Raw genomic sequence first — 23,359 nt, 5'->3', positions numbered from 1 at the left:
AACAAGTTGGTTAAGTCACATGATCAGAGGCCAGCTGATCAGTGAGTCGAACACGATCACGACCATTAGCTCGGTCTGTAAATCTAATCCTGCAAGAAGAAGAACATTTTATATATTTGTATACATTCAGAAACTAAAGCTAACGATTCAGTATCGATTTTTAGGAAGCATAAGTAAACCGAAGACTGCAATCATCGACCAAACAACGGGAAGATGTCAGGAAAAGACAGGATCGACATATTCCCCTCCAGAATGTAAGCAGCTTGATTGCTAGCTAGTTGCTAACCCACTGCATCGTCCTAACCAACTAAATAACTCTATTTTGTTGAGTTGTTGCTTTTCAGCCTCTGGTATATCTGATTTTCTGCGTTTATTTCCCACGAAAGATCACAATCTTGTTTAGCACGAACGATAGTTTATATGAAGGTTAATGTGTAAAAGAGGAAGAGTCCTTTTTTAAAATCATGTGATGTTTCATCCAAGTGTGAGCTGTCACCCTGAGATGGTGTCTGAAACATGCTGACCTCCACACGGTAGAAGTCCTCTTTACCATGGCGTAGCTTGCTGGTCCACTTCTGTGTGTTGTCTGCTTGGAGTGCTCATTGTGCCACACAGATGCAGTCGTGTCAGTCTAATGAAACTCTTGTTTTGATCCTAGAGATGGGGCATGTTTTTTTTAACCAGGACACGGATAAACATTTTTTGTGATAAACCAATGAAATACCTTTCCCCGACGAACGATGTCAGTGAGCTGTGACATGTTTGAGGATCAGTGACCTCCAACCAGGAGTACTGCAGTTACCAGGGACAACATAGAAAGACTATGTATTAGCTCAGTCTATTTTCATAATAATAATAATCAAAATTATATTAATTGCAGTACAGGACACATTCTGTCCTTACACTTTTGGTTCAGATAAGCAAAAATACCTCAAAAAATCCATAAATGGAAGAAATGTCTGCAAGACAGACAGAGAATCCCTCTTCCTGGCATGCAGTGTATATAGAGCAAGCTAGTAAATTTACACTATGGACAATCCAGGTTACATAATTGTAGTAGATTGTAAATCTATATAAAACACTTTCAAGTGAACTGCAGGCTGTGTCTACACAAATATAATCCGAGAAGATTATGAGCAATTTTCAGGGTTCCCCGACAGACACGCATGATGTTGTCATGGCAAAGACCTGGAAAGAGGGCAGATTACACCAGAGACAAAACTACAGCATACTGTCCACACATGTAGGTGAGGGGAAGCAAGCACACAGAGGGTCAGAGGATGAGTCAGAAGGAGAAGCTGACTTTACTGGAGGATGAAGATCAAGATTAAAATATTTGAAATAAGGTAACAAAGGTCAGAGAAGAGACAGAGGTCGCAGGACAGCTGATGGTCCACTCCTTAGGATCCTACTTAAAGACAAGACAAGGAGGAGAAAGTTGTAGTTGTCACCAAATTAATGTAATTCTGTACTCTGACAGCGCAAGACCAACCTGATCATATGAAAGTAGTAAGGAAAACCACACAAAACAAAACACAAAAGCAATAGATAAATGGTTTAAACGTCAGATTTCTACAACAAACTTGACCAAATGTACAGAATAAAAAGACAAAGTATCAACATTAACGATTCCAGGGTAAATAAATCTTGTAAAAAATTCTGTGTCAAATATCATCCAGCAGTTCTGTAAAGCCATCTTCATGGGATCTTTAATATAGATTAGTTCAGCTAATATCTGACTGCCTGAAATGAACAACGGAGCTAAACATTTGGAAAAATGTAACCTGACTAATCTGAATCAGAGTCAAATACAGAATTTAAAAAGTGTGTGTTTTTTGGGGTTTGCAGGGCTCAGACCATCATGAAGGCTCGGCTGAAAGGAGCACAGACTGGCCGCAACCTGCTCAAGAAAAAATCAGATGCCCTCTCCATGCGCTTCCGTCAGATCCTGCGCAAAATTATTGAAGTCAGTTTAAAAGAATTTGATAACTAACGCAGTCTAATAAAACAGCAATCAAATAAATCCTACCTTTGTTAACTTAATGGCTAAAAAAAATCAAACCAACAAAACATTTTTAGAAAGCCATTGATTAAGTTTTCTGGTCCTTTGTGGATCATGTAGCTTGTGATGCTGTTGAACTGTATGACCTTATATTAAAATGGCCATTAGGTTGAATCAAAATCTCTGTAGTTTAACAATCTGAGTGAAGGCTGGGTTTACTTGTTGTATTAGACTGCAGTAGTTTTGCTTTGTGTATGTGCGCTGGCCAGAGATCAGTCAGAATTACTCCCTAAAGTAAGGACTTTTTATGTGTTCCTAAAGACCAAGACCAAGATGGGAGAGGTGATGAGAGAGGCAGCTTTCTCTCTGGCTGAAGCTAAATTTACAGCTGGAGACTTCAGGTAAGAACAACAAGAAGATAACAATGATGTTGTGTAGTGTTATGTTTGTTGCAAATGCCTCAGCAGCTTCCATCTGTAATTCTGTCTACAGCACAACTGTAATCCAGAATGTAAACAAAGCTCAGGTGAAGGTCCGAGCTAAGAAGGATAACGTGGCAGGTTAGCTTCACACATATTTTCCCACTTTTCTAATCACTGTGAGTGATGGGTCAGGGTCTTTATATGCTGTTTTTATTCCTCCAGGAGTCACTCTGCCAGTTTTTGAACACTACCAAGAAGGCGGAGACAGTATGTCATATCTCACTTCTTGATTTGCCTTAAATCTGCATCAACTTTGAATTAAATTAGTTTTTGTGCCTAGAGAATGACAGAGAAAGCTCACTGTTGCTGTGTGTGTGTGTGTGCAGGCTATGAACTGACAGGTCTAGCCAGAGGAGGAGAGCAGCTGTCCAGGCTGAAGAGGAACTATGCCAGAGCTGTGGAGCTCCTTGTAGAGTTGGCCTCCTTACAGGTAGGGGGTGCTGTTCCAAATATGAAAACATTACTGAAGCCTAGTTTTTGCTCTTGTCCATATAAAACCCAGTGTTGGTTAAAATGAATGTCAGATTTTTGAAATTGGAAGTAGAAATGAAAACTTCTGACTCATTTTGCAGACATCTTTTGTCACTCTGGATGAAGCAATAAAGATCACCAACCGCCGTGTGAATGCTATCGAGCATGGTAAATTCACATTTAACATGTAGTTGTAGTCTTTCTCCTCAAAGACCTCAAATAAAAGGATGTCATTGTAAATGAAATATTTTTTTATCTCACTTTGCAGTGATTATTCCCAGGATCGATCGCACCCTCACCTACATCATCACAGAGCTGGATGAGAGAGAACGAGAGGAGTTCTACAGGTTAGAATGTTTTCTTGCTTTCTAGGGCTTAAAATATATTTTGCATTTATTGGTAATGTAAGTGCCTTCTTTTACTAGTTGCAGTAGTTGCATGGTATACTACTTCTGAGATATTTTTCTCTATCATTGCCCTAATGTGTGAAGTCCATGCGAAGACCATCAAACTTCTATTTTTGTTTTAACACTGAAAAGTTTTTCTGCTCTGCCAGACTAAAGAAGATCCAAGAGAAGAAGAAGCAGCTCAGAGAAAAGACAGACCTTGAGATTGCTGCCCGCCTGGCTAAGCTGGGTCCCATTGCAGAGCCCAGCAACATGCTGACAGAGGAGACGGACGAAGACCTGCTGTTTGAGTGAAGTGGTCTACAAGCTGACAGTCACTGACTTCACACATCATCCTATTTATTCTGTGCCTCTCTGGCTATGTCTATGTCCTCTTATGTAAGTGATGAAAGTTATTTTTTGTGTCTGTGTCTGTGATGATTTGTGCTGGAAGGTATGGTGTCCCCACTGGTGTCACTGTACAGGAACCAAAGTGTTGCCACACTTTGCTGTCACCCACAAGGGAAACAAAACAGTATAAAGAAATTAAGCAAATAATATTACAAAAATAAGTATGTTTACACGTGGTTTATGAGTGAAAGTAAAAAAAAGCATTCTGTGTGACTGATCACCTTGTAGACATTAAGGATTTTGCGGACCATTTAGAGCCACTGCATGCTGTAAAGCTTAATGTTGTTGTAGATTTCAAAGACTGTGGGATTCTGTTGTGGAGGTCTGCACTGCTGCTGACCTCATATCATAGGGTTACTGTTACCTCTTTGGAGGATGTTCACCATGACACAAGAATCCCCCAATGTGACCCTCCTGTAAAATGTGGTGTGTAACAAAGCCCCAAACTTTATCTTAATAAAGATGTTCTAAATATTCAACCATTATGAAACATTGTTTGTAAAGATCAATGGTTTCACTTTTACACTAAAACAGAAACTTTTACAACAGTATTTTTATTTAGGCATTTGCAGGGTTAAACTGGGTTGCAACCCTGCAAACTTATTTAATATAATAATTTATCTGAAATAAGAACAGAATGTTTTTAAATGCATGCAAAAAGTATCACTTGTTTGCATTTTGATTTTAATAACAAAATTGTCTCTCTTGATTTGAAAATATCTTGCAAAGAAGCAGTACGGTATTTGTTGAACTACACTGATATGATGCATTGCTCAGACAATAATGGTTAATAATCTCAGCAGTACTTTGCAGCATTACATACTGATAGTAGTGATAACCAGCATGAGACTGGTTTGTTATCATTGCATAAATGAGACACAACATAAAATCACTCTGATATTGGTGCAAAGGAAGTACCTGAAAACTGTGCAGATTACAGCAGATTTCTTTCCTGTATTCCTGAATGGAAGACATAATGCTGCAGCCATTGAAGCACAGGCGCTTCTCCTCCGTTTGGTACCTAACATGGTTTTGGCTTGATGCCTTATCTCAGGAAGCCATTACAAAATGTGATATTAACACTCAGTTTGTGCCATTTTAGGTATCACACACAAAATGTAACAATAAAATATTGCATCTTTTCATCTAGGAAATATATATTTACATTTATAAATAACTAATAATAATAGAGTAGAAATATTTCTATTTGTGTGATAAATGATTTTGCATAAAGCTGAGACAAAGACATTCAGGAATCAAAACAACAACAAAAAATCACCCACAAAGACACACACCAACAAAAAAATGAAAGAAACTTGAGTCCATCTCTGCAACATGAGTAACGGTCGACTCCTCTACAAATGAGGAAAATGTGCAAGTGAAAATCCAGTGACGATTTACCACTGTCCATTTTTCAGTCTCCTGGAACATCCAGTTTTGCTCTTCAGTTTGTCTCTTTCTAAAACCCCTTGTGCTGAGACTCCGTAACGTCTAGCATAGCCAGGAGGTGGGCACCCACTGTGGCTCAGTGTCCAGTTTATCTATCACCCTGCGTAGCTCTTGAAAAGCCTGGTCTGGATCCATGTTCACGATGGCTGCATCAAAGAAGTGACCAAAATTGTGCTCCATTTCGCGAGCCTTTTCAATGACCTCCTTCAGCTCCTCCGGCTGTGCACACAAACAAAAATTGATTAAGAAGAGGTGATGATGAAAATTTCTATCCATCCATCCATCCATCATCTATACACCTATTCAAACATAATTCTTAAATGCTTACATGGTGTTTATTTTATTTTATTTTCTAAATACATATCAATATTTTTACATAATTAATAGCTGTGCCCTTTGCTGGTTATTTCATCAAGTGATGCAGTGTTGTTTATTTCCTGACTACTGTCTATTTAGAGCGGCAGGCACAAACAGTCTGGTTTTACTATTTCCACTCTTGTGAAGTCCCTGTTAGTTAGACACCAGTTGGCATGTTAACTATTATGCCCAACTAAATACTGAACTATAAATTCTTTCCCTGCACAGTCTGAGAGTGCCTCAACTTTTACCTTTGGTGATTTCCCCTCTGTGGCCAGCAGGGTGCGTAGTTGTTCCTGAGAAGTTGGAGCGATGAAGATGACATATGGCTTTAGGTTGGAGGACCTCAACACCTGCAGTGACTGTCACAAAAAAAACAATTGCAAACAAACAAATGAAAAGGAAAATCAAACACACAAAATAACCAGGGTTAAATTTACCAAAACAAGTCTGAGAGTTTAGCCTTCTTTCTACACAAAAATATTATTTCAGTTTTGATCAAACCAAAAAACGATTTAATGTAAATAACACGTTGGACTAAAGTAATGTAAAGAATTGTCTCAACAGAAATGTAAAGTATTCAGTCTCCTACCCTTGTGTGTAGGCAGAGCAAACAGATGCGTCCAGAGTTGATGATGTGTCGGACAGAGTCTGTGCTGGTGCCGTACAAGTTCTTCTCATACTCCCCTGATTCAATGAATTTTGCAGCCGCCAAGTCGGCTTCAAAGGCAGGACGACTTACAAAATGGTATTCACGGCCATTCCGCTCATGTATCCTTGGGTTTCTGGTTGTGTCTGAGCCATGAAACAGGATAGATCAGCTTGACTTACTGTAAAAAATACTCAGGCTACTTTTTGGATCCATGTTGGTGGTCCTTTTTAAGTTCTTTTTAAGTTGTCGGTTTAGGTTCTTGTTAGTTTGACATTATAAATGAGAAAATAATGTGCTGCTTGATATGTCAAAGGATATAAATACTTACTGAATCCTAGATGCATACTTTGTTCCTCATCTGAAACCAGCTGTAAATATTTGATATTGCCATGTCTTGCTACTTTAACAAAATGTGGACTTACGTGGAACAGCAACAGCAAACTTTTCGGGTTCAAATGACAGAAGCCTCCGACGCAGCTCATCGTGACCACTGTTTGTTGGGCCAATCAGAGCTATGGGACGTTTCCGATTGGCAGGCTGGTGGTAAAGGGACATCTCCTCATAGGTCAGGATGTCATCATAGTCTGCAGACACAGTTTGGGACAGTTTCAATGAAACATCCTCAACATACATAACAAATTACTGTGAGCTCCTGGGCTGCTGTTCTGCACCTAAGTTTGACCTCTGTGGACCTGGGAAAGACACAAGAGATTTTAGACATCAATTAAATATGAGGCAGTTATATTAGCATGTGTGTGTTTGTGTGAAGGTTTTGTCCTGAATAAAGTATTGTCTTCATATCTGACCCTCCCAGCTCATAGTATGGGAATGCTGGCCACTAAGAAGTATCACAGGAACAGTATGTGTGTCAGTCTTAGTATGTTTTTCTACATGTGAACCAGTAACACCAAAGGTTTCTCCAAGCCATTTAGGCACCTGCTGGGCACCTGTTGGTGCCTTCTCTGATCCCGTCTGTGAAGACAGAACTAATCTGACCTGTGACACACCGAGTCTGGACAAGCTGCTGTGAAAAAGACAAGATGTGTCAACTCCAGCTAACGTGTGGGGTTAATACTGACCATGTGCAGACACTTGGCAGTGGCTCAGTGTGGAAGTCTTTCACGTGCTAAATGTGAAGTGACAGTGGGCTGAAGTCTGAAGTTGCACGCTTTTAAATCAGCTCATTTGTCAAATCACTGAAAAGACACAAGAAAAAAGTGATCTTACCAGTATTTTTGTTAAAGTTCGATGTACTCTTCTTCCTCTGTTTCTTGCTCTTCTTTCCATACCAATGCTTCCCTGAACATGTAATTGAAAAAAAAAAAAAAAACAACGTTCAAAGGCAGATTATCATTTCACTTGGTTACAACTCTCTAGATAGAATACATTTTATTTTCATGAGTCCAAGTGGATGTAAAATCAGTCTTCTTACCTTGCTGCTCTCGACTTCTGTCTGTTAAAGTTTTCTTTAAGGTCTCTCTTTGTTGCTGGAAGCTTTTACCTGCAAAAAATAAAACAGAAAAATATGCATATTATGTATAAATACTTAAATTCAATGTATTTATGTATTTAGAAACAGGCAAAAATCACCCACTTTCCATTTCTTTCCTGTGCTTGACCTATTTTCTTGTAGTCACAGCAGGCATGGGTGAAAAAGTAATCGTAAATAATTCTTCGGTGTTTATTTTAACAGATGGAATCGCCACCCATCTGGCATGTCAAGCCAGATGGGTGGCGATTCCTGCCACGATAGGCCTTCCAGGTTAATAGTCATTTTCAAGTGCTGTTCTGTGACTTGGTTTCCAGTTACTACAAGAAATGACATGACAATACATGTCTATCGAACTGGAGAAAACTATCAGCTTCTCAATATAATATGATGAGTTGTCCTATGTAGTTCATGCATTATTGGCATTCTTGATGTAATCACACTAAACTTCTTATTTCTATTTCGATCTTGATGTTATGTCTGGTTCCTGCTACCTCCACTAAACAGCTGCAGTCTTGGCATTTGGAGAACACACACCATCTCTTCTGCATTTAATATACGTTGTTGTGACACCAGTGTCACTACAAATAGTAACAGTACTAATAATAGTAAATATAAATGTATATATTTTGGTTTCTTTTCTATTAAAAGTAAAAATGAAAAATTTTTATTCTGTGCATCTACGGGCCATTTAGTATACAACAAATTCCAATTATCCAGCTTTTAAAAATCTATTTACACGTGTTATGTGCGCTTACAAATGGAATGATTTATGAACGAATGCACTGAAGACAGACCTGGGTCCCAGTGTTAATTCTTAAAACAACACAACACAAAACATGTGATTTTTCACCAAAATACAACACCTTACCCTGTGACACTTAATTTTCTGACAATTCACATTGTGTTGCATTTCTTCACACATATTCAAGCCATGTACATTGTACAAGGTGTGAACAACAACTACATATTTTTTACATTGACTTCCATACATGTGCATTTTTATGCAGTTGTAAAGTGTTTGTAGTTACTGCATGCTGTGTGTATGACACTGGCTTTTGCAATACTATACATAATATAGTTTTAATACAAAACATAAAAACCCATATGGTAAATGTTACAATCATCTGTAAATGTTTCTAGACTTTTTTATATTTGTATCAGTATAGCCTCCCTTTGAGAAGCAATACACTACATATTTAGCCCTGGTTGGATTGCTACCTGGAATGAGTCCAGCGAGGGGCTGGTTGTCCTCATCTCCATCCCTGTAGGCCTGCCACCAGTTGGGGTCATCCTGGCTGATGACGTGGAGGATGTCTCCCTTCTGGAAGGACAGGCCTAGCTCTCGACACGGCACAAAGGGGTCATCAGAGGGGTCGTAGTCAAAGTAAGCTCGTACGTGCATCTGAGGACAGGGTTTACATTGTCAAGGTTGTTGTTGCATGCATGCAGACAGGCAATCTCATGCAAACACACTCATACCATTATACACTTACCACAGTCTGTCTGTGCGGGGCAGGTTTAATCTGAGAACTTGGGATAAGAAGGAAGGTCAGAGTGCCCTGCATTTGTTGCTGTTGAAAAAGAGGAAATGCAATGAAAAACAGGGATACGTTGTTTTCTACTATTGGGAGTAATTTGATCATTTATGCTGGAACCATAAACTGATTCTGAAAAAGAACAATGATACATAAAGTTGTAAGTAAGTTGACAGGATTGGCTCTTTGGGTTTGGTATGTCTGTGCTGTCTGAATCTGTGGTTTAGAGACTGCCAGCAGTGTGCTGCAGTTTGAAAGTGGAAATGCTCATCCATGGCCTGACTGCTTATTTCACTCATGATGTGTCTTCTGGCATGTAAAATATATAGTATATGATCATGTTAACAGGCCACAAAAACAAATGTTTCACTGGAGGGGGTCTTTACATTACAACTGAATTTGGTTTACAAAAAAAAAAGAAAAAAAAAGAAAAAACATATTTTTTGCATGTTAGCTAACATGCTAATGATATCTTTAAATTCATGAATATATTTACTTATGATGATTCTGCTAGTTGTCTTCTCAGGCAAAAGACACATTTTAGAGCTGCATACCTTAATGAACTTAATGATATTTCAGAGATTAAAATGTCTGTCAAACTAATTCAGAATTTTTGTAGAATTGCTTATGCACTGTGAGTGAAAAATAATGCCAACAAATAAGAAAGAACAGTCGGGCCAAGTAAGACGCATCATTTAATACATTATGGCATTAAAAGCCGAGGGTCCTGGAAGCCTGGAGCCTATCCCAGTCAACTTAGAGCGAAGGCAGGGGACACCCTGGACAGGCTGCCAGTTTATCACAGGGCCACACTTAGAGACAGACAACCAAGCACACTCACATTCACACCTATGGACAATTTAGAATCACCAATTAACCTCAACATGTTTTTGGACTGTGTGGGAGGAAACCGGAGAAGCTGGAGAGGAGCTGCACGGGGAGAACATGCAAACTCCACGCAGAAAGATCCCGCGTGTCCTCACCAGGATGCGAACCGGTGACCTTCTAGCTGCGAGGCGACGGTGCTAACCACTGAGCCACCCTGCAGCATTAAAAGCGCACAATTTTTCTTTCAGGTCTTTCAGGATATTTTAAGGTACACTGGAAAAAAATCCCGGTCCTAATATATCAAAATACAGCCATAACAGAAGTATGTTCACATAAATTATTGAAAATAATCAAAAGAACATTTAATAATAATAGATAATAGTCCTCACCAGCAAGTCATGGACTTCATTGATGTGTTTTCCACGAATCGAAATCCCGTTGATCTCCAGGATCTCATCTCCTTCACTGAGGAGGCCACTCCGCTCTGCTGCGCCGCCTTTCACCACACGACTCACCACCACACTGTCCATGTCATTGCGTACAGTTGCACCCTGATGACAACACACACATGCATGGAGTTCATATAAGTGACAAAGAGGATCTCACTAAACAAGCAACACATGCTCCATACAGTCAGAACTATTGCATCAGCGCCAGTGTCTCCCACATCCTATTTATACTGTGTTGTGGTGTTCCTTAATGAACTAACAACATTTTGCAAGTTTTTATTGTACTGACAATTCTACCAACTGCCAACTAAAGTTCTTGAATATGAGCACAACTATCCTCATAACCTCCTTTTCTCGTTGTTCGTGTTTGTGAGGATTTTCATCACAATTCTCTTGCTGATACACAATATTTGGAATTCTACTACAAAGCATGAAGCAGTCGAAATGGCTAAGAGACTGTAAGAATTTTTTGAAGGTCATACAGTAATGTTGGTAGGCATCAGTGTGACTCCACAAGGCTACCCGATGGGGTCTTACCAGTGGAGTGTCTCTGGTCTTCTCCAGTCGCACTAATTTAACCGTCTCTCCGAGGTACTGAGTCACATTTTCCTCTGCCATTTCCTGCCCTGCCACACTGTCATGGGCCTGCATCAGAGCCTGCCACATTAACACACACAGTACATACACATATGTATAGACAACCAGTATGCACATAAGACATTTACAAACACATAATGGACAGAAACACAGAAAGACATGAACACAGGAGAAGGCAGCATGAGGCAAAGGGAATGAAGGCAGGATGCTTTCTTTCACAACAGCTATAGTTGGTTTGGAAATAAATATCTCTCAAATATTCCTGGTACAGTTGTATTTAAATTGTTAATCGTTTGTGCTTGTAATATAAAACAATGAAACAGAAGATGTGATATCAAGCAAATTTCCAGACTCCTTTTCTCAGATGTAGTCACGTTACATCTTTTTTAAAAGACCAGTCAGCAGAGTTTAAAATAATAATAATAATGTCACAAGAATTTCCTTTCCAGAAGAATCACTGAAACTAAAACTGAAAAGGTATATTTTCCAGCCACTTCAGTGTAGAAATGTAGTCTGAGAATATGTTTGATTCTTTCATATGTTGATTCACAAAATGCTAAACAGAAGTACCAATCAATAGCTGTACAGTTAACCAAAATCAACGCATTAGGGTTTTTGGGGGTGTTTTTGCAATGCAATGCTTAGACAGTGTGGAAGTGCCCTGAACCTGTGATGTTAATAGTTTTTGTAAAGACTGAGTAAGTGGCACATCTTAGAGAAACATTGTGATTGTCCAGTCAACTAACAGCAGCCCTTGACGATGCACTGTATGATAATTAATAAACACATTACTGCAAAGTTCCACCTTATTACACTGAAGTGTAGGTATGTCCCAAGTGGACAATAAAGATGAGTAGTAAGAGGAAAGATATTTCCTGTTAGCAAATGATTAATTATAAATACTTTAAACCCTTCAAGCTCACTTTTATCAGATGCTCTTTTATAACAAGTAGGCATGAGCCAAAATGGTCCATTATTCAATTAGATATATTGTTATTGTTTTGTTTTTTGTTTTATAACAAATTCAATACTTTATGGATCAATCACTCACATTTAATTTGTCTGACATTATTACTGCATTTCAAAGAAGAATTTACTTGGTCAGGAATACAATGTTTTCACTCATTGCAGTAAAAATGACACATCTTTATCAAAGCTTAAGATTGTATTCAACAAAAATATACACATACATAAAGTGCCTTTCTTGAGACCCAGTACATGAATCTTTCAAACAAAAGCAGGACTAGTTGAGCCTGAAAAAAATACCTTAGTACATCCCAAATACCACCGAATAATAACGAGACAGATACAGACAAAATAGATGTATAATTGTAAATGAAATCTGTGCAAAAATGACATGCTCTGTCTGAGTGTCCTTGAGTAAAGCGACACAACTCTGCCACTTCAAGGGCCACCAACATATGATATGACCTTATCACAGTGTTGGTATGGTGTCTGATCACTATATATATTTCACTCTTTTTTTGACGCACAACACAGTGTACTGTATGATGATAGGCCATTTGTCCATTTATTCTATCTTGTTGTCAAGCATGCACAATGGCAACAGGGATATGAAACTGTGTTTGAGGTGGTAAGCTGTTAAGTCTCATGGTTTACCGGCATATTGTATACTTAACCCTGATCTGTGACCTCCAGTTGTAAGACGCAAGATAAACAATTACTGTCTAGGAAACAGGACAGTATAACATTCATTCTATTTCCAGTAGTGTAGTTATCAGCATATCAACGAAATAAATTATTCAGCCTTTAAGTCTCTGCAAATTAATCTCTGTGATGCCGATTTACAATCATAATATAGGTCAAGGGGAGGTCACAGCTGATCTCTGACCTTGAGATGAGGATTGGTAAGCAGTGCTCTGAGCTCCAAACCCTCCTTTTGATGGCTGGATTGAAGAATCCTCTGTACCTAAACAGAAAAAGGGGTACATCATGGTGAGAAAAAAAATACCATGGTGGTATATCTGCCACTTAGAGCGATAATTACAGTAAGCAAGTTAGGTCAGATCAAATGGTTAAGTACCTATATACATCTTGATATCATCTTAACACAATAAAGACTACAGTCAGTTAACTTAACTTATTAATTACTGACAACTGGTGCAGACTAGGGACAGAGCGATTATCAGCCTGGATGATTACCATGGTCAATATTTGGCATTTTTACGATTATCGCTATTGCCATTTTTTATCAATAAATTATTGATAAATTCAATGTGCTCCTTCAGGTCTTATGGTGCCTTCTCTCACTTTCTGGAGTCACTCTGTGGTCTCAGAAATGTCTCTCAAACAGAGACTACAAAGACTGAACAAGAAACACAAGTTGTTGCCACAAACCAGAAAATGTACTGCTTTCACAGTGGCTAAAGGCTAAGCAGCTAAGTTAGAAGGCAGCTACAAATGAACCTCAAACACAGTCTGAAAACAATAATTAATAATGCTTTAAGACAGGGGTGTCCAATCCTGGTCCTCGAGGGCCGTTTTAGATGTTTCCCTCTTCCAACACACCTGATTCAAATGATCAGCTCATCATCAAGCTCTGCAGAAGCCTGATAACGATCCTGATCATTTGAATCAGGTTTGTTGGAAGAGGGAAACATCTAAAACATGCAGGACTGTGGCCCTCCAGGACCAGGACTGGACACTCCTGCTTTAAGACATGAACTTTAGTGGGCAATAAACGTGACAGAACAGAGAAATATTAAGAAAACAAAGAGGAACCTATTTGCCTGTTTGAGCTGGGTGCTGTTTTTCACAACACTGTGTTTAGTATTTCACTGACAACATTAAAACAACGTTTATGATGCATAAAAATCTGTAATACACTAATTGTATTTAAGTGATGTCTGACTGTGTCCTAAACATGCATACATTCTAAGAAACATGTTAGTGAATCATTTGAGTAATGAGACATTTTTATGTAAGAAAATTGTTTAAATTCTCTCAAACTTGCAGCAAAAATAAAAAGACATATAAGTCAATGTGCATCCATATACAGGGCACATATACATCGTTCATTTGGCTATCCTTACGTAACTCACAGCAGATGTCATTCTTCCATGAACAAAAAAATAAAAATAAAGCAACAACAAAAACATTTATATTCTGAATAACAGTGTATCATATTTCTGGTCAGTGGCTTTACTTACTGTCAACTCTGTTCCATTTTTATTCCTTTCTCTGTCACATGGTTCTATTTTAATAATTTTGGTTCTTGTGCTGTCATTTAGAAAAACAATGCATTTCCTGTTTGTGGCTTGGTCTCTTCACAGAATGATTATAGCAGACATTTTGGCATTATGCTACTTTGTCCTTACGCTTCTTCTTCACCTCCTGTTTGAAGCTTAGTTCATACATTACACTAATCAAAGCTCTCACTAACAAGGTGACGCACTTTCCCCTCCCCCCAGCAGCACTGTGCCTCAGCCCACACTGCTGTAAGCTGATGGAGTTTCTTTTTCTGGCCGCCCAGATCCTGGCCTCCTACCTGCAATGTGCTGTACTGCTCAGCCAGCACCGAGAGCAGCTGGGAGATTAGTTTACCCAATGACAAATGTGAGTGTCACACAGCACAGCCACTTAGTTTAGACACACTGCGGCTCAAACTCTTACGCACTGTTAAGCAGGTCAGGAGCCATGCCTGGTGGGCGAGGGCACTCACTGATTTACTGTACATGGGAAGAAAATATATTGAGTGTGAGAAGCAAACTGGATCATCATACCTAACCCCTCTATCTTCAAACCACCCCGTTGTACGGGAATAGCAGTTTTGTAGCAGTGCTTGCTTTTACATGAATTCTACACAGCTTATAGCCTGTTTCATCAAAACAAGTCTCACTATTACACATCTAGCCATCAGACAAAAATCATACAGCAGCTAGCAAAATGCGCTGAAAAGTCTGTCTTACATTCTTTTATGTCACAGCTATCAGAGGTCGACAATAATCTTAATGAGGGATTATTGTCATTCTATTGTATTCTTCTATTCTATTGTCAACCTCTGTGGGTGGAGCCTGTCATAGATGTATAGCAGTTCTATCTTTCTGCACTGTGTGACAGGCTGCATTTCAACATTCAGTGTCCAGAGACTCACTTCTGCTGGGACACAAGTCAACTACTTTCCTTTCAGCAGAGACCAGTTGACAATGTTTTGTCAACAAGGACATCAGTTGCGGCAGATTTCCACCTACTAAAACGTGAATACTGAAATGGTTCCTTCCTCTACGTCACTTTCTATACTGGAGCTCAGTAGAAGCCACTATAAACAAATAGGAAATTAATAAAACTAAATAAAATATACGAAACTAATTAATTTAATTAAAGTAATTAAACTAATAAATAATAAACATTCAAAGGTAATTCAAATATAAACTCATGCTTTCAAATATTTACTAACCATAGGTATACCAAAGCCATACCTTGGTTGAAACTTTACTCCTTTCCTTTGCTCGTTCCTCTCAAAAGTATATCCTGGTCATCTTATCCTCTTTTCACCCAAATTCTCTGATATACATTCTTCTGCTTTCTGAATCTTTTTTGGCAGCTCGCTCAATTTACTTGCATAGCCTGGATCCCGCAAATCCCACATTTTTGTTTTCACTCAACTTGTTGACCACAAGACAATTTGCATATCATAATTATTCAGAATGGCACGACTGTCTTTTGGTTAGCTTTGTTGAATTAATTATCACCTCAAGCAAAGGTTTTCCTATTTAATTGAGTTTGTTCTATTGGTTTACTGACAGAAGTGCTTTGAAAGTAAATAAAAAACTAATGTAGTCAAAACTATACATCGGTGAGTACAATCTGAGCACCTTTATTCCTGAATGCACAGACTGCCTCCTCAGTAGAGACTACTTCTTGCCTCATAAGGTAACCCAACACAGTCGATGTTCCTTGATTAAAAAGGTGGACAGTTACCTCTAAAAAAACTGCTAGATCCACCAGTATAAACTACATTAGGAAATGCAGATGTTTTAAGCTGTAACAAGTTGCTCCAAAAGGACCATGATGCATACCTCCTGACAGAGGTCCTGTGCCTGTGCTGTGAGGGGTGAGGTGGGACTGACTCTGTTCATCTGCTGAGACACAACACTGTAGATTGTATAGGCATTTCTGAAGTCCTCCTTGGCAAGAAGCTGAATAATCAGCTCCACATCTTGTTGGCTCTGAGCATCAGCCAAGCAGTGTTGCACCCACTTCAGAGCCTGCAGCAACTCCTCCAGTTCTGAGAAAGAAGCACAGACGGATAGGGGAACAGAAATACAAAGGCAAAGCAAAGCAACAAGTTAACACAAGTCAGAATTTTTTTTTTTTGTTAAAGATGTTTCTTTGTCTCCCAGGTTTAATTTAAAGTGACAACAAACTTCTGACTTTTGTAATGACCCAAAATAAAGCCTGGTTTTTATATTGGATGATAGTAGCCTAACACAAATATATTTAAAATATGCAACAATATGAAATATTATTTCAATAAATAAATTAATATATATAGCCAAGCAGCCAAGCAGTGTTTCACCCACTGGTATGAATATATGTATGTGTGTATATATCCACGCACGCACGCACGCACACACACACACACACACACACACACACACACACACACACACATTCTTTACAACACTCAGCACATGTAGCCGAGGATTAGTGTGTTTCAGAGCCACTATTTAGAATGAAACAAGAAGCATCCATGAGTACATCAGGAAGATGATGGCTCACAGGGCCTCAGGCAGCAGAATATAGAGGGTGATGAGAAGGAAGAGGAAATATTGTTAAAGACCAAACCCATCAACTGGATGTATAGAGTAGGCGCCTCACATCAAGAATTCATACCAGTGGCTAGAAAAAGACAACCTTTAGGACAGCACAGAGGCTCTGATCATGGCAGCACAACAACAGGCCCTTAGCACCACATCCATTAAGTCAGGGGTCCACCACAGCAGACAGGACAACAGGTGCAGAACATGTAAAAATGCCTCTGAGACAGTCCAGCACATAGTAGCAGGTTGTAGAGGCATAAGTGGCCGGGATAGTGAACCAGAACATTTGTGTTGAGTGTGGGTTAGAAACCCCCAAGTTCAAAAGGAACAAGCCCCCAAAAGTGTTTTGAGAACAACAGAGCTGTGGGACTTCAAGTTCCGACTGACAAGCAGCTGTTGGCTAACCAACCTGACATAGTGGTGGTCAATAAGAAGCAGAAGAGGGCAACTGTGGTTGATGTAGCAATCCCAGCTGACAGTAACAACAGAGAGAAGGAGGGTGAGGAGATTGGGAAGCAGGGGCTGAAAGAACAACTGGAAGAGATGGGAAAGGTGACGTTCACTGTGGTCAGGTGAATATGAGCACTTGGGGTTGTGAGAGAGGCTCAAGCACATTCCAGGGACAACATATAAGATCTCAGTCCAGGACCAGCTAATATACTGCACAGAACCCTTAAACTCCCAACATCAGCCCAAAAATCCACTGTTGGTAGGGCTCTAGTCTTGAGTTGTGTATTTGTGGTTTCCACTAGCACATTCTACCTGCAGCTGGCCCATTACTAACAGACTGCCATCAAAGGATAGTATCCTGTTAAATGACATGTGGGTCTAAAAGTGTCGTACCATCATGGTGCAAACTCTGTTGTTTTGACTGACTGCTTTCTATTTTTTTTTCGGTAAAGAAATGCTGATGAAAAACATTTATATTCTGACACAAGGCCTTTCAAAGGTCATGTATCGCCCCTGATGCTAACACATTGTTGACTCTTAGTGTAATAAAATCATCTATACACAACTAAGTCAGAATGCATCAGAATTTGAAATATATTTTTTAAAAGCCTTGGCAAAAGATCCCCCTCCTCAAAAAGCACCCTCTGCCCTGCCACTTCAGTAGTCATTGTGACTCCTTTTGTTTTCACGCAATTTTCGGAAAACCCCACAACTCTACGTTCTTATCTTCTCCTTCCGCCTCATTCAAACATCCCTTCCTTGTCCAATCAACTTGACCCTCATGAAGACCTTTTAACTCTCATTCCTCTTCTTCTCTTAACTTACCAATTACAGGATCCAGGGAACATGCGTCTTTGGTGGACTTTTCCTTTGCCTCGAAGGTGGGATTGTCAATGCCCACCTTTGTGTTCTGTGATAACTTCTTAAGCCTCAGAGAAGCATTGGGGTCAATGTCATGCTTCCCCCTGCTGTCCTCTTCTCTCTTCTTCCTCAGCTCCTCCTGGTAATGCTGGATTCTCTCCATTTGGGCAGTGCAGTGTGGAGATTTGACAAATCTACTTTCCTCTCCTGGACAGTCCACAGCCCTCTCCCTGTGGTTCTTGGACTGGACAGAGGTCTCTTGCACATAACCGTTTATATGGGATGTAATCATCCCTGCTGCAACAGTGTAGAGCTCAAACCAGCCCAGTGTTTCCTGAGATTTGCAGAAGCGTTATGAGGAGCTGATGCTGAGGCTGCTCTGCTCAGGAGCCATAACACACCAGTGGAAGATGTAGTCCAGTCTGCTCGGGCTGTGATCTGTCATCCTGGAATACAGACAGAGACAGTTAAGAGAGTAAATCCCTTTAGAAATGTAAGATCAACTTTAGTTTATTCAGAATGGTATCACCTCTCAATTATTGTGTTCCTTCTAAATTGAACAGTAGGGCATTTGCTCTTTTGTAAAAATAAAAGCGCTGCTATTCTGCTTTTAAAATAAAAATGACTGGAATTGGAAATGGAAGACAAGTAGCCACAAGTCTTTTATTTTATAAACCTGCGATGTTTAACTCCACCCAATCCCCAGTCCAAACCAATGAAACTGATGTTTGAGCCCACCTGTATTTGACATTTAAGCCAATTAAATTACTGTAGATGGGGCTAAATGTTGTTCAACGTTGAGCGCTGCCCTGTTCTGCAGGCTGTAGTTGGGAATACTTTCTTAATACAACTTAAAATGCTGTCAAAATTCCTCATTGTTTCAAGCATATATTCATGCAAACATTTATATTTATAGTCTCATATAATATAAATCACTTTATATTAGACCCAAAATGATTAGTTAGTAACGTAACGTCAATATATTACATCATTTTTCAAACAAAATGTAACATACATTTTGTGATCCTAGTTCCAACTTCTTTGTAGGAGAATTTTCTAATTTTCCTTAACTGCATGAAACGGAGCATGTTTTAGTTAAGAACAGTTTTGGACTATTTTTCACTTGTGTTATAATGTTTTGTAGACCTGTTGAGGATGTTTCATAAACAATTTATAATAAATGAATCCCCCAAATAAAAACTCCTTTACAACAGGCCTGATGTCTCGTTTCTGTTTCAATGTCGATACTTTATTTCTTTCTAAATAGTTAGTTAAATCAATTTGTATCTGTTTATCTTATTTTTGTATTCACAAGAAGAGTATGCCCTTCCCTAATTTCTTTAAAAAATCTATATATATTTTAAAAATATGCAATTTCAGCAGCTGCCTTCTGACCCTTAATTACTGTCAGGATGACTTTTCTTAATTTGTTCACAAATGGCAACTTAGTAATAAGTAAATTGTTTTGGCATGTTAACCTCATCTCTAATCTGTGCTTTTATGTTAAAGTTCATCCAAGTCTTCACATTGTAACATATGTAAAAATGCAAATAAATAAATAAATTGTACCCCTTTCAGCAGTCAGTCTACTGATCAGGACATTTGCTCTTACCTGCTCTCATCTTACACACTCACTAATCTAAGTCCTAACATGGAAAGCTTTCTGGCCTCTGTCACCTCAAATCCCTTCAGTTCAGCCTTGTACAGCCGTTTGCTTTTTACATCTGTCCCCAATTGTCCACCTGAGCAGCTTAATCAAAATATCCATCTGTAGACTAAAATGCCTAAATAAACACATGTAGTGCATTTCATTGTAATGCACAACACCCGGCTATTGCTACTTGATCTGTCAATGTTGTGGACTTTGTTGTGACTGTGGTGGATTACAATCTATTTTGAAGGAGGCTACGTGCATTAATCTGGATTTGATAGTTTAACCAAGAGATGTTCACTTGGAGCTTATGTTGGTTCTAGTTGTTTAAAAAAAAAAAAGGGCAAAAAACAACTCAAGCTTCATTTCACAGCAGAACGTCATTATGCAAGAATAGTCAGTGAGTGATGAATGAAAGTGTTTTTGGAGGCAAAATAGGGGGATACACATCTAGAAAGCCAAAAGCATGTTGATTTTTCACTATATCTGTCGTTGTGTAGTAATGAGGTAAGACTCTTTTCCTCCAACCTCCTGGAGCTGTGGCCTGAATACATTGTAGGCTTGACATATAGCTGTTATCAATTTTGAAAAATCATTTTCATATTTATTTGTCCTCTTTGCTACAGCTTACCAGATAATGACACTCTTTTAATCCATAGAGAAATTACAGATAAACACAGTTTGTTGCACATATTGTTTCATCAGTCATACACTCATGTCACCCATCTTCACATAGCAACCTTCCCCCTCTTCTACCTACTTCTCTGAGCTAATTATGTCTGGCAGATCTATCCCCCACCTTTCAAATCCCTCCCCTACAGAAGCATTTAGTTGCGTTTAGAGTGGCAGTGTAATGCTGATGAACTGCAGACACTGCCAGCGAACCATCTGTTCCTGTGGGCTTAATTAAACCTGGGATCTTATGCTCTACTCGAGCTACTCTAGCTCACGAGAGCATGAACACAGTGGGCACAACAACACCGGAAGGAATTCTGGGAAGCAGCAGAGATCCCTGGGTAGGACACTGAGGATGAAGTGCACCAGCTACATATGTGGACCAAGTTCTGGGAATCGAGAGTAAAGATTATAGAGATGATTAAATAAGTTTGTGAAAGTAAATAGGAGCTAAACATTTATTGTAATGTCAATGACCTGAGCAGACTAAGTTGACAGATACTCCAGGATCACACAGAGATAAAATCAGAAGAATTCAAATTAAACATCACATCTCCTCAACAAACCAACATACTACCCTGAATGATGATCTTACATGTACATGGAACTGAAAATATGCCATCACAGATGCTTCAGAGGTAGTTGTCAGCATAAGGAGTGGGTTTTGCCTTCTGCTCAGAGTATTGGCTTCTCTGAATAGCTAACACATCCCCCTGTGAAATGAGGGCAGCATCCTCCACTGACCTGCAGACCAGTCACTAGTCTTCATGTTGTGATGTCCTTCAAAGTGGTATTTAGCTGATCTTAACAAGGCTATTCTCACATGGTTTACTCAAGTGAGTCCCTCTCAATCCTGACAACGACTAAACATGGAAAATCCTGCTTGTGTAATTACAGCACAACTGTAAGCTACTTTGTAATACTCACAAAAGTAAACAAACAAATAAATAATTTAGAGAAATACTGTCTTTATTTGTGTACCGTAGCTGCAGTTAGATACTGTCCATCTCTACTGCAATTCATTTACCTGAGAGTAACACTATAATAATTAGTGAGAGAGCTAGTTTTAACGACGACTAGCTGCCTTCTTGAAGTAAATAGTACAAACCAGCGCAGGAATAACAGCTACCGAGTCTTTCCTGTTCTCTAAAAGTTATGATCGGGTTTGTGTAACTTTCTGAAAGCTGTACCATGTTCACACACAGCGGCAATAACAGACGTACTACACATGCCTATACTAAACACAGCTCTTAATGCAAACGTGTAAAATTGTATTAATTAGGCACAAATGTAACAACAGCAGAGAGCTTAGCTTAGCAGCCTGCTGCCGCTAACGTGCTGCGTAGCCTCACGGTAGCCGTCCGACCGCTACTCACCGCCGCAAACAGCACGCTCAGCGGGTTTCCTGGAAAAAAAAGCTTCTTCTTTTCTCTCTCAGAAAACGTGTGTTTCGACCAGACATGGACGGACAGGAAAAGGACAAGCTCTCTCCCGGTCTTCACAGGACCGCGTTCCTGCGCTGCAGTGGGCTTTCTCCAGGCTCAGTCGGGACACTTGTAGCCATTGCTGAGAAACTGCGCCTGTTGTTTTGAGCCGTCTCCCCTGGCAACACCGCGCCTCCAGCGCCCCCTGTCTGTCCGACACGCAACAACCCTACTTCCACACTGCGAGGTCCAACCAGTGCAGCCTCCGGTGCTGTGGACACATATTAGTGGGCAAACTGCAGCCGTTACTTTAGATTAAAACGTAATTACACCAGTAACATTAATATTTTAGGTAAAAGTACCAACACCCCAAAGTAAGACACCCTGTATAATCTCTGCAATTAAAAATCACACTTAAGTATTTGTTCATATACACTGTTGCCCTTAAAATTGGTATATATTTTTTCAATCTTTTCTCATTGAATGATTGTGACAATGTAATTTATTCTTGATAGATAAAGTGTATATCTTCTCAAAACTTTATTGATATCACAATATGCATACAATACACATCGCAGTAACAATTAAAACACAATTAACTTTTGCAAAATGTGTATTCAGGCTTGAACAAAATTGGGGGTATTGAACAGTAGGATTAAGAGTTTTGTTTCAGTTTTTCAGTTTTTTCCTTGGTCATATAACAGCAAACCCATATTCAAGGGGATTTCATACAGAAGAATGCCCAGTAGTACTCTTTCAAATGTCACTCAGTCACTAATATTGAGTATGGCCACCCCTGACATGGATCAGTGTGTTAAGACATAATGGCATACTGTCCACCAGCTTGTTGATGGTGTCAGTGGGCAGGACATCCCACTCTTCAGTCAGATCCTGAAGTCAGAATTGGTTTCACCTGGTAACTGGGACTCAGTGTGTGATCATTGGTCAAAAGTGAATACATGTAGAAATAGAAAAAGAGGAATGTGTCCGATTGCAAATATTACTCCAACTTTATGGGCAACAGTGTATATTAGAAACATAGTATGTGTATAGTTACCGCTGACAAGGGGCAAATATAGAGCAATCAGTCCAATCTTTATAGTTGCCCCTGAAATGATGTTGCCATTATATTTTAAACAACATGTAATGGATACATGGATAGTACCCATTTCACTTCGGACAACTAGCCAACCATGATTAGCACTCCGGTTCTCAGAGTAGCATGAGTGAGATGTCTCACGATGGGATACACCCCCTGCGTATGCCTCAGAAGCATTTATCTCATTACCCCAATCCTGATTGGCTGGTGATCGTGACGACTGCGTCGGGTGGAGCCCCCTACCCTTAAGTAGCCTGCGCTACCATGCAGCATCACTCAAAGTAAGCACCTCTTCTTGCTTTGCC

The 23,359-nt window shown here is 39.4% G+C and overlaps 2 protein-coding genes across 4 annotated transcripts; one reads left to right on the top strand and one right to left on the bottom strand.

Moving 5' to 3' along the window:
- Positions 1-27: 27 nt before the first annotated feature.
- On the top strand, positions 28-4,231 carry atp6v1d (ATPase H+ transporting V1 subunit D). Its single transcript, XM_008276752.1, has 9 exons — positions 28-254; positions 1,849-1,966; positions 2,324-2,403; positions 2,495-2,562; positions 2,647-2,691; positions 2,811-2,914; positions 3,057-3,123; positions 3,224-3,302; positions 3,512-4,231. The coding sequence occupies exons 1-9, from the start codon at positions 214-216 to the stop codon at positions 3,654-3,656; spliced, it is 747 nt and encodes a 248-aa protein (XP_008274974.1). The 5' UTR covers positions 28-213; the 3' UTR covers positions 3,657-4,231.
- A 184-nt stretch (positions 4,232-4,415) lies between these two features.
- On the bottom strand, positions 4,416-22,080 carry pals1b (protein associated with LIN7 1, MAGUK p55 family member b). Of its 3 annotated transcripts, none has more exons than XM_008276749.1 (14): positions 21,908-22,080; positions 18,170-18,651; positions 16,151-16,359; positions 12,964-13,041; positions 11,052-11,171; positions 10,455-10,616; positions 9,196-9,273; positions 8,921-9,104; positions 7,643-7,711; positions 7,438-7,509; positions 6,633-6,794; positions 6,151-6,353; positions 5,810-5,920; positions 4,416-5,420 (listed from the first exon to the last, which is right to left on the bottom strand). In XM_008276749.1, the coding sequence occupies exons 2-14, from the start codon at positions 18,495-18,497 to the stop codon at positions 5,244-5,246; spliced, it is 1,953 nt and encodes a 650-aa protein (XP_008274971.1). In that variant the 5' UTR covers positions 18,498-18,651; positions 21,908-22,080; the 3' UTR covers positions 4,416-5,243. The 3 variants fall into 3 exon arrangements, with proteins under 3 accessions (XP_008274971.1, XP_008274972.1, XP_008274973.1); XM_008276750.1 differs by having other exon boundaries at positions 11,052-11,159; XM_008276751.1 differs by lacking the exons at positions 16,151-16,359; positions 18,170-18,651; positions 21,908-22,080 and adding an exon at positions 14,282-14,295.
- Between the last annotated feature and the right edge of the window lie 1,279 nt (positions 22,081-23,359).

This window comes from Stegastes partitus, unplaced genomic scaffold, assembly GCF_000690725.1.
Source record: "Stegastes partitus isolate 25-593 unplaced genomic scaffold, Stegastes_partitus-1.0.2 Scaffold80, whole genome shotgun sequence".
NCBI lineage: Eukaryota > Metazoa > Chordata > Actinopteri > Pomacentridae > Stegastes > Stegastes partitus.
Note: the sequence above shows the minus strand (reverse complement) of the source record. Positions and strands in the feature narration are given on the sequence as shown.

Bases quoted from the DNA above. Each gene is read 5' to 3' on its own strand.
- pals1b (XM_008276749.1), bottom strand. From the start codon at position 18,497: ATGATTACATCCCATATAAACGGTTATGTGCAAGAGACCTCTGTCCAG. The intron at 11,172-12,963 runs GTCAGAGATCAG...TTAATGTGGCAG, and splicing joins TTACCAATCCTCATCTCAAG to GCTCTGATGCAGGCCCATGA. The intron at 9,105-9,195 runs GTAAGTGTATAA...CCCTGTCCTCAG, and splicing joins CCCCGCACAGACAGACTGTG to ATGCACGTACGAGCTTACTT.
- atp6v1d (XM_008276752.1), top strand. From the start codon at position 214: ATGTCAGGAAAAGACAGGATCGACATATTCCCCTCCAGAAT. The intron at 2,563-2,646 runs GTTAGCTTCACA...TTATTCCTCCAG, and splicing joins TAAGAAGGATAACGTGGCAG to GAGTCACTCTGCCAGTTTTT. The intron at 2,915-3,056 runs GTAGGGGGTGCT...CTCATTTTGCAG, and splicing joins TAGAGTTGGCCTCCTTACAG to ACATCTTTTGTCACTCTGGA.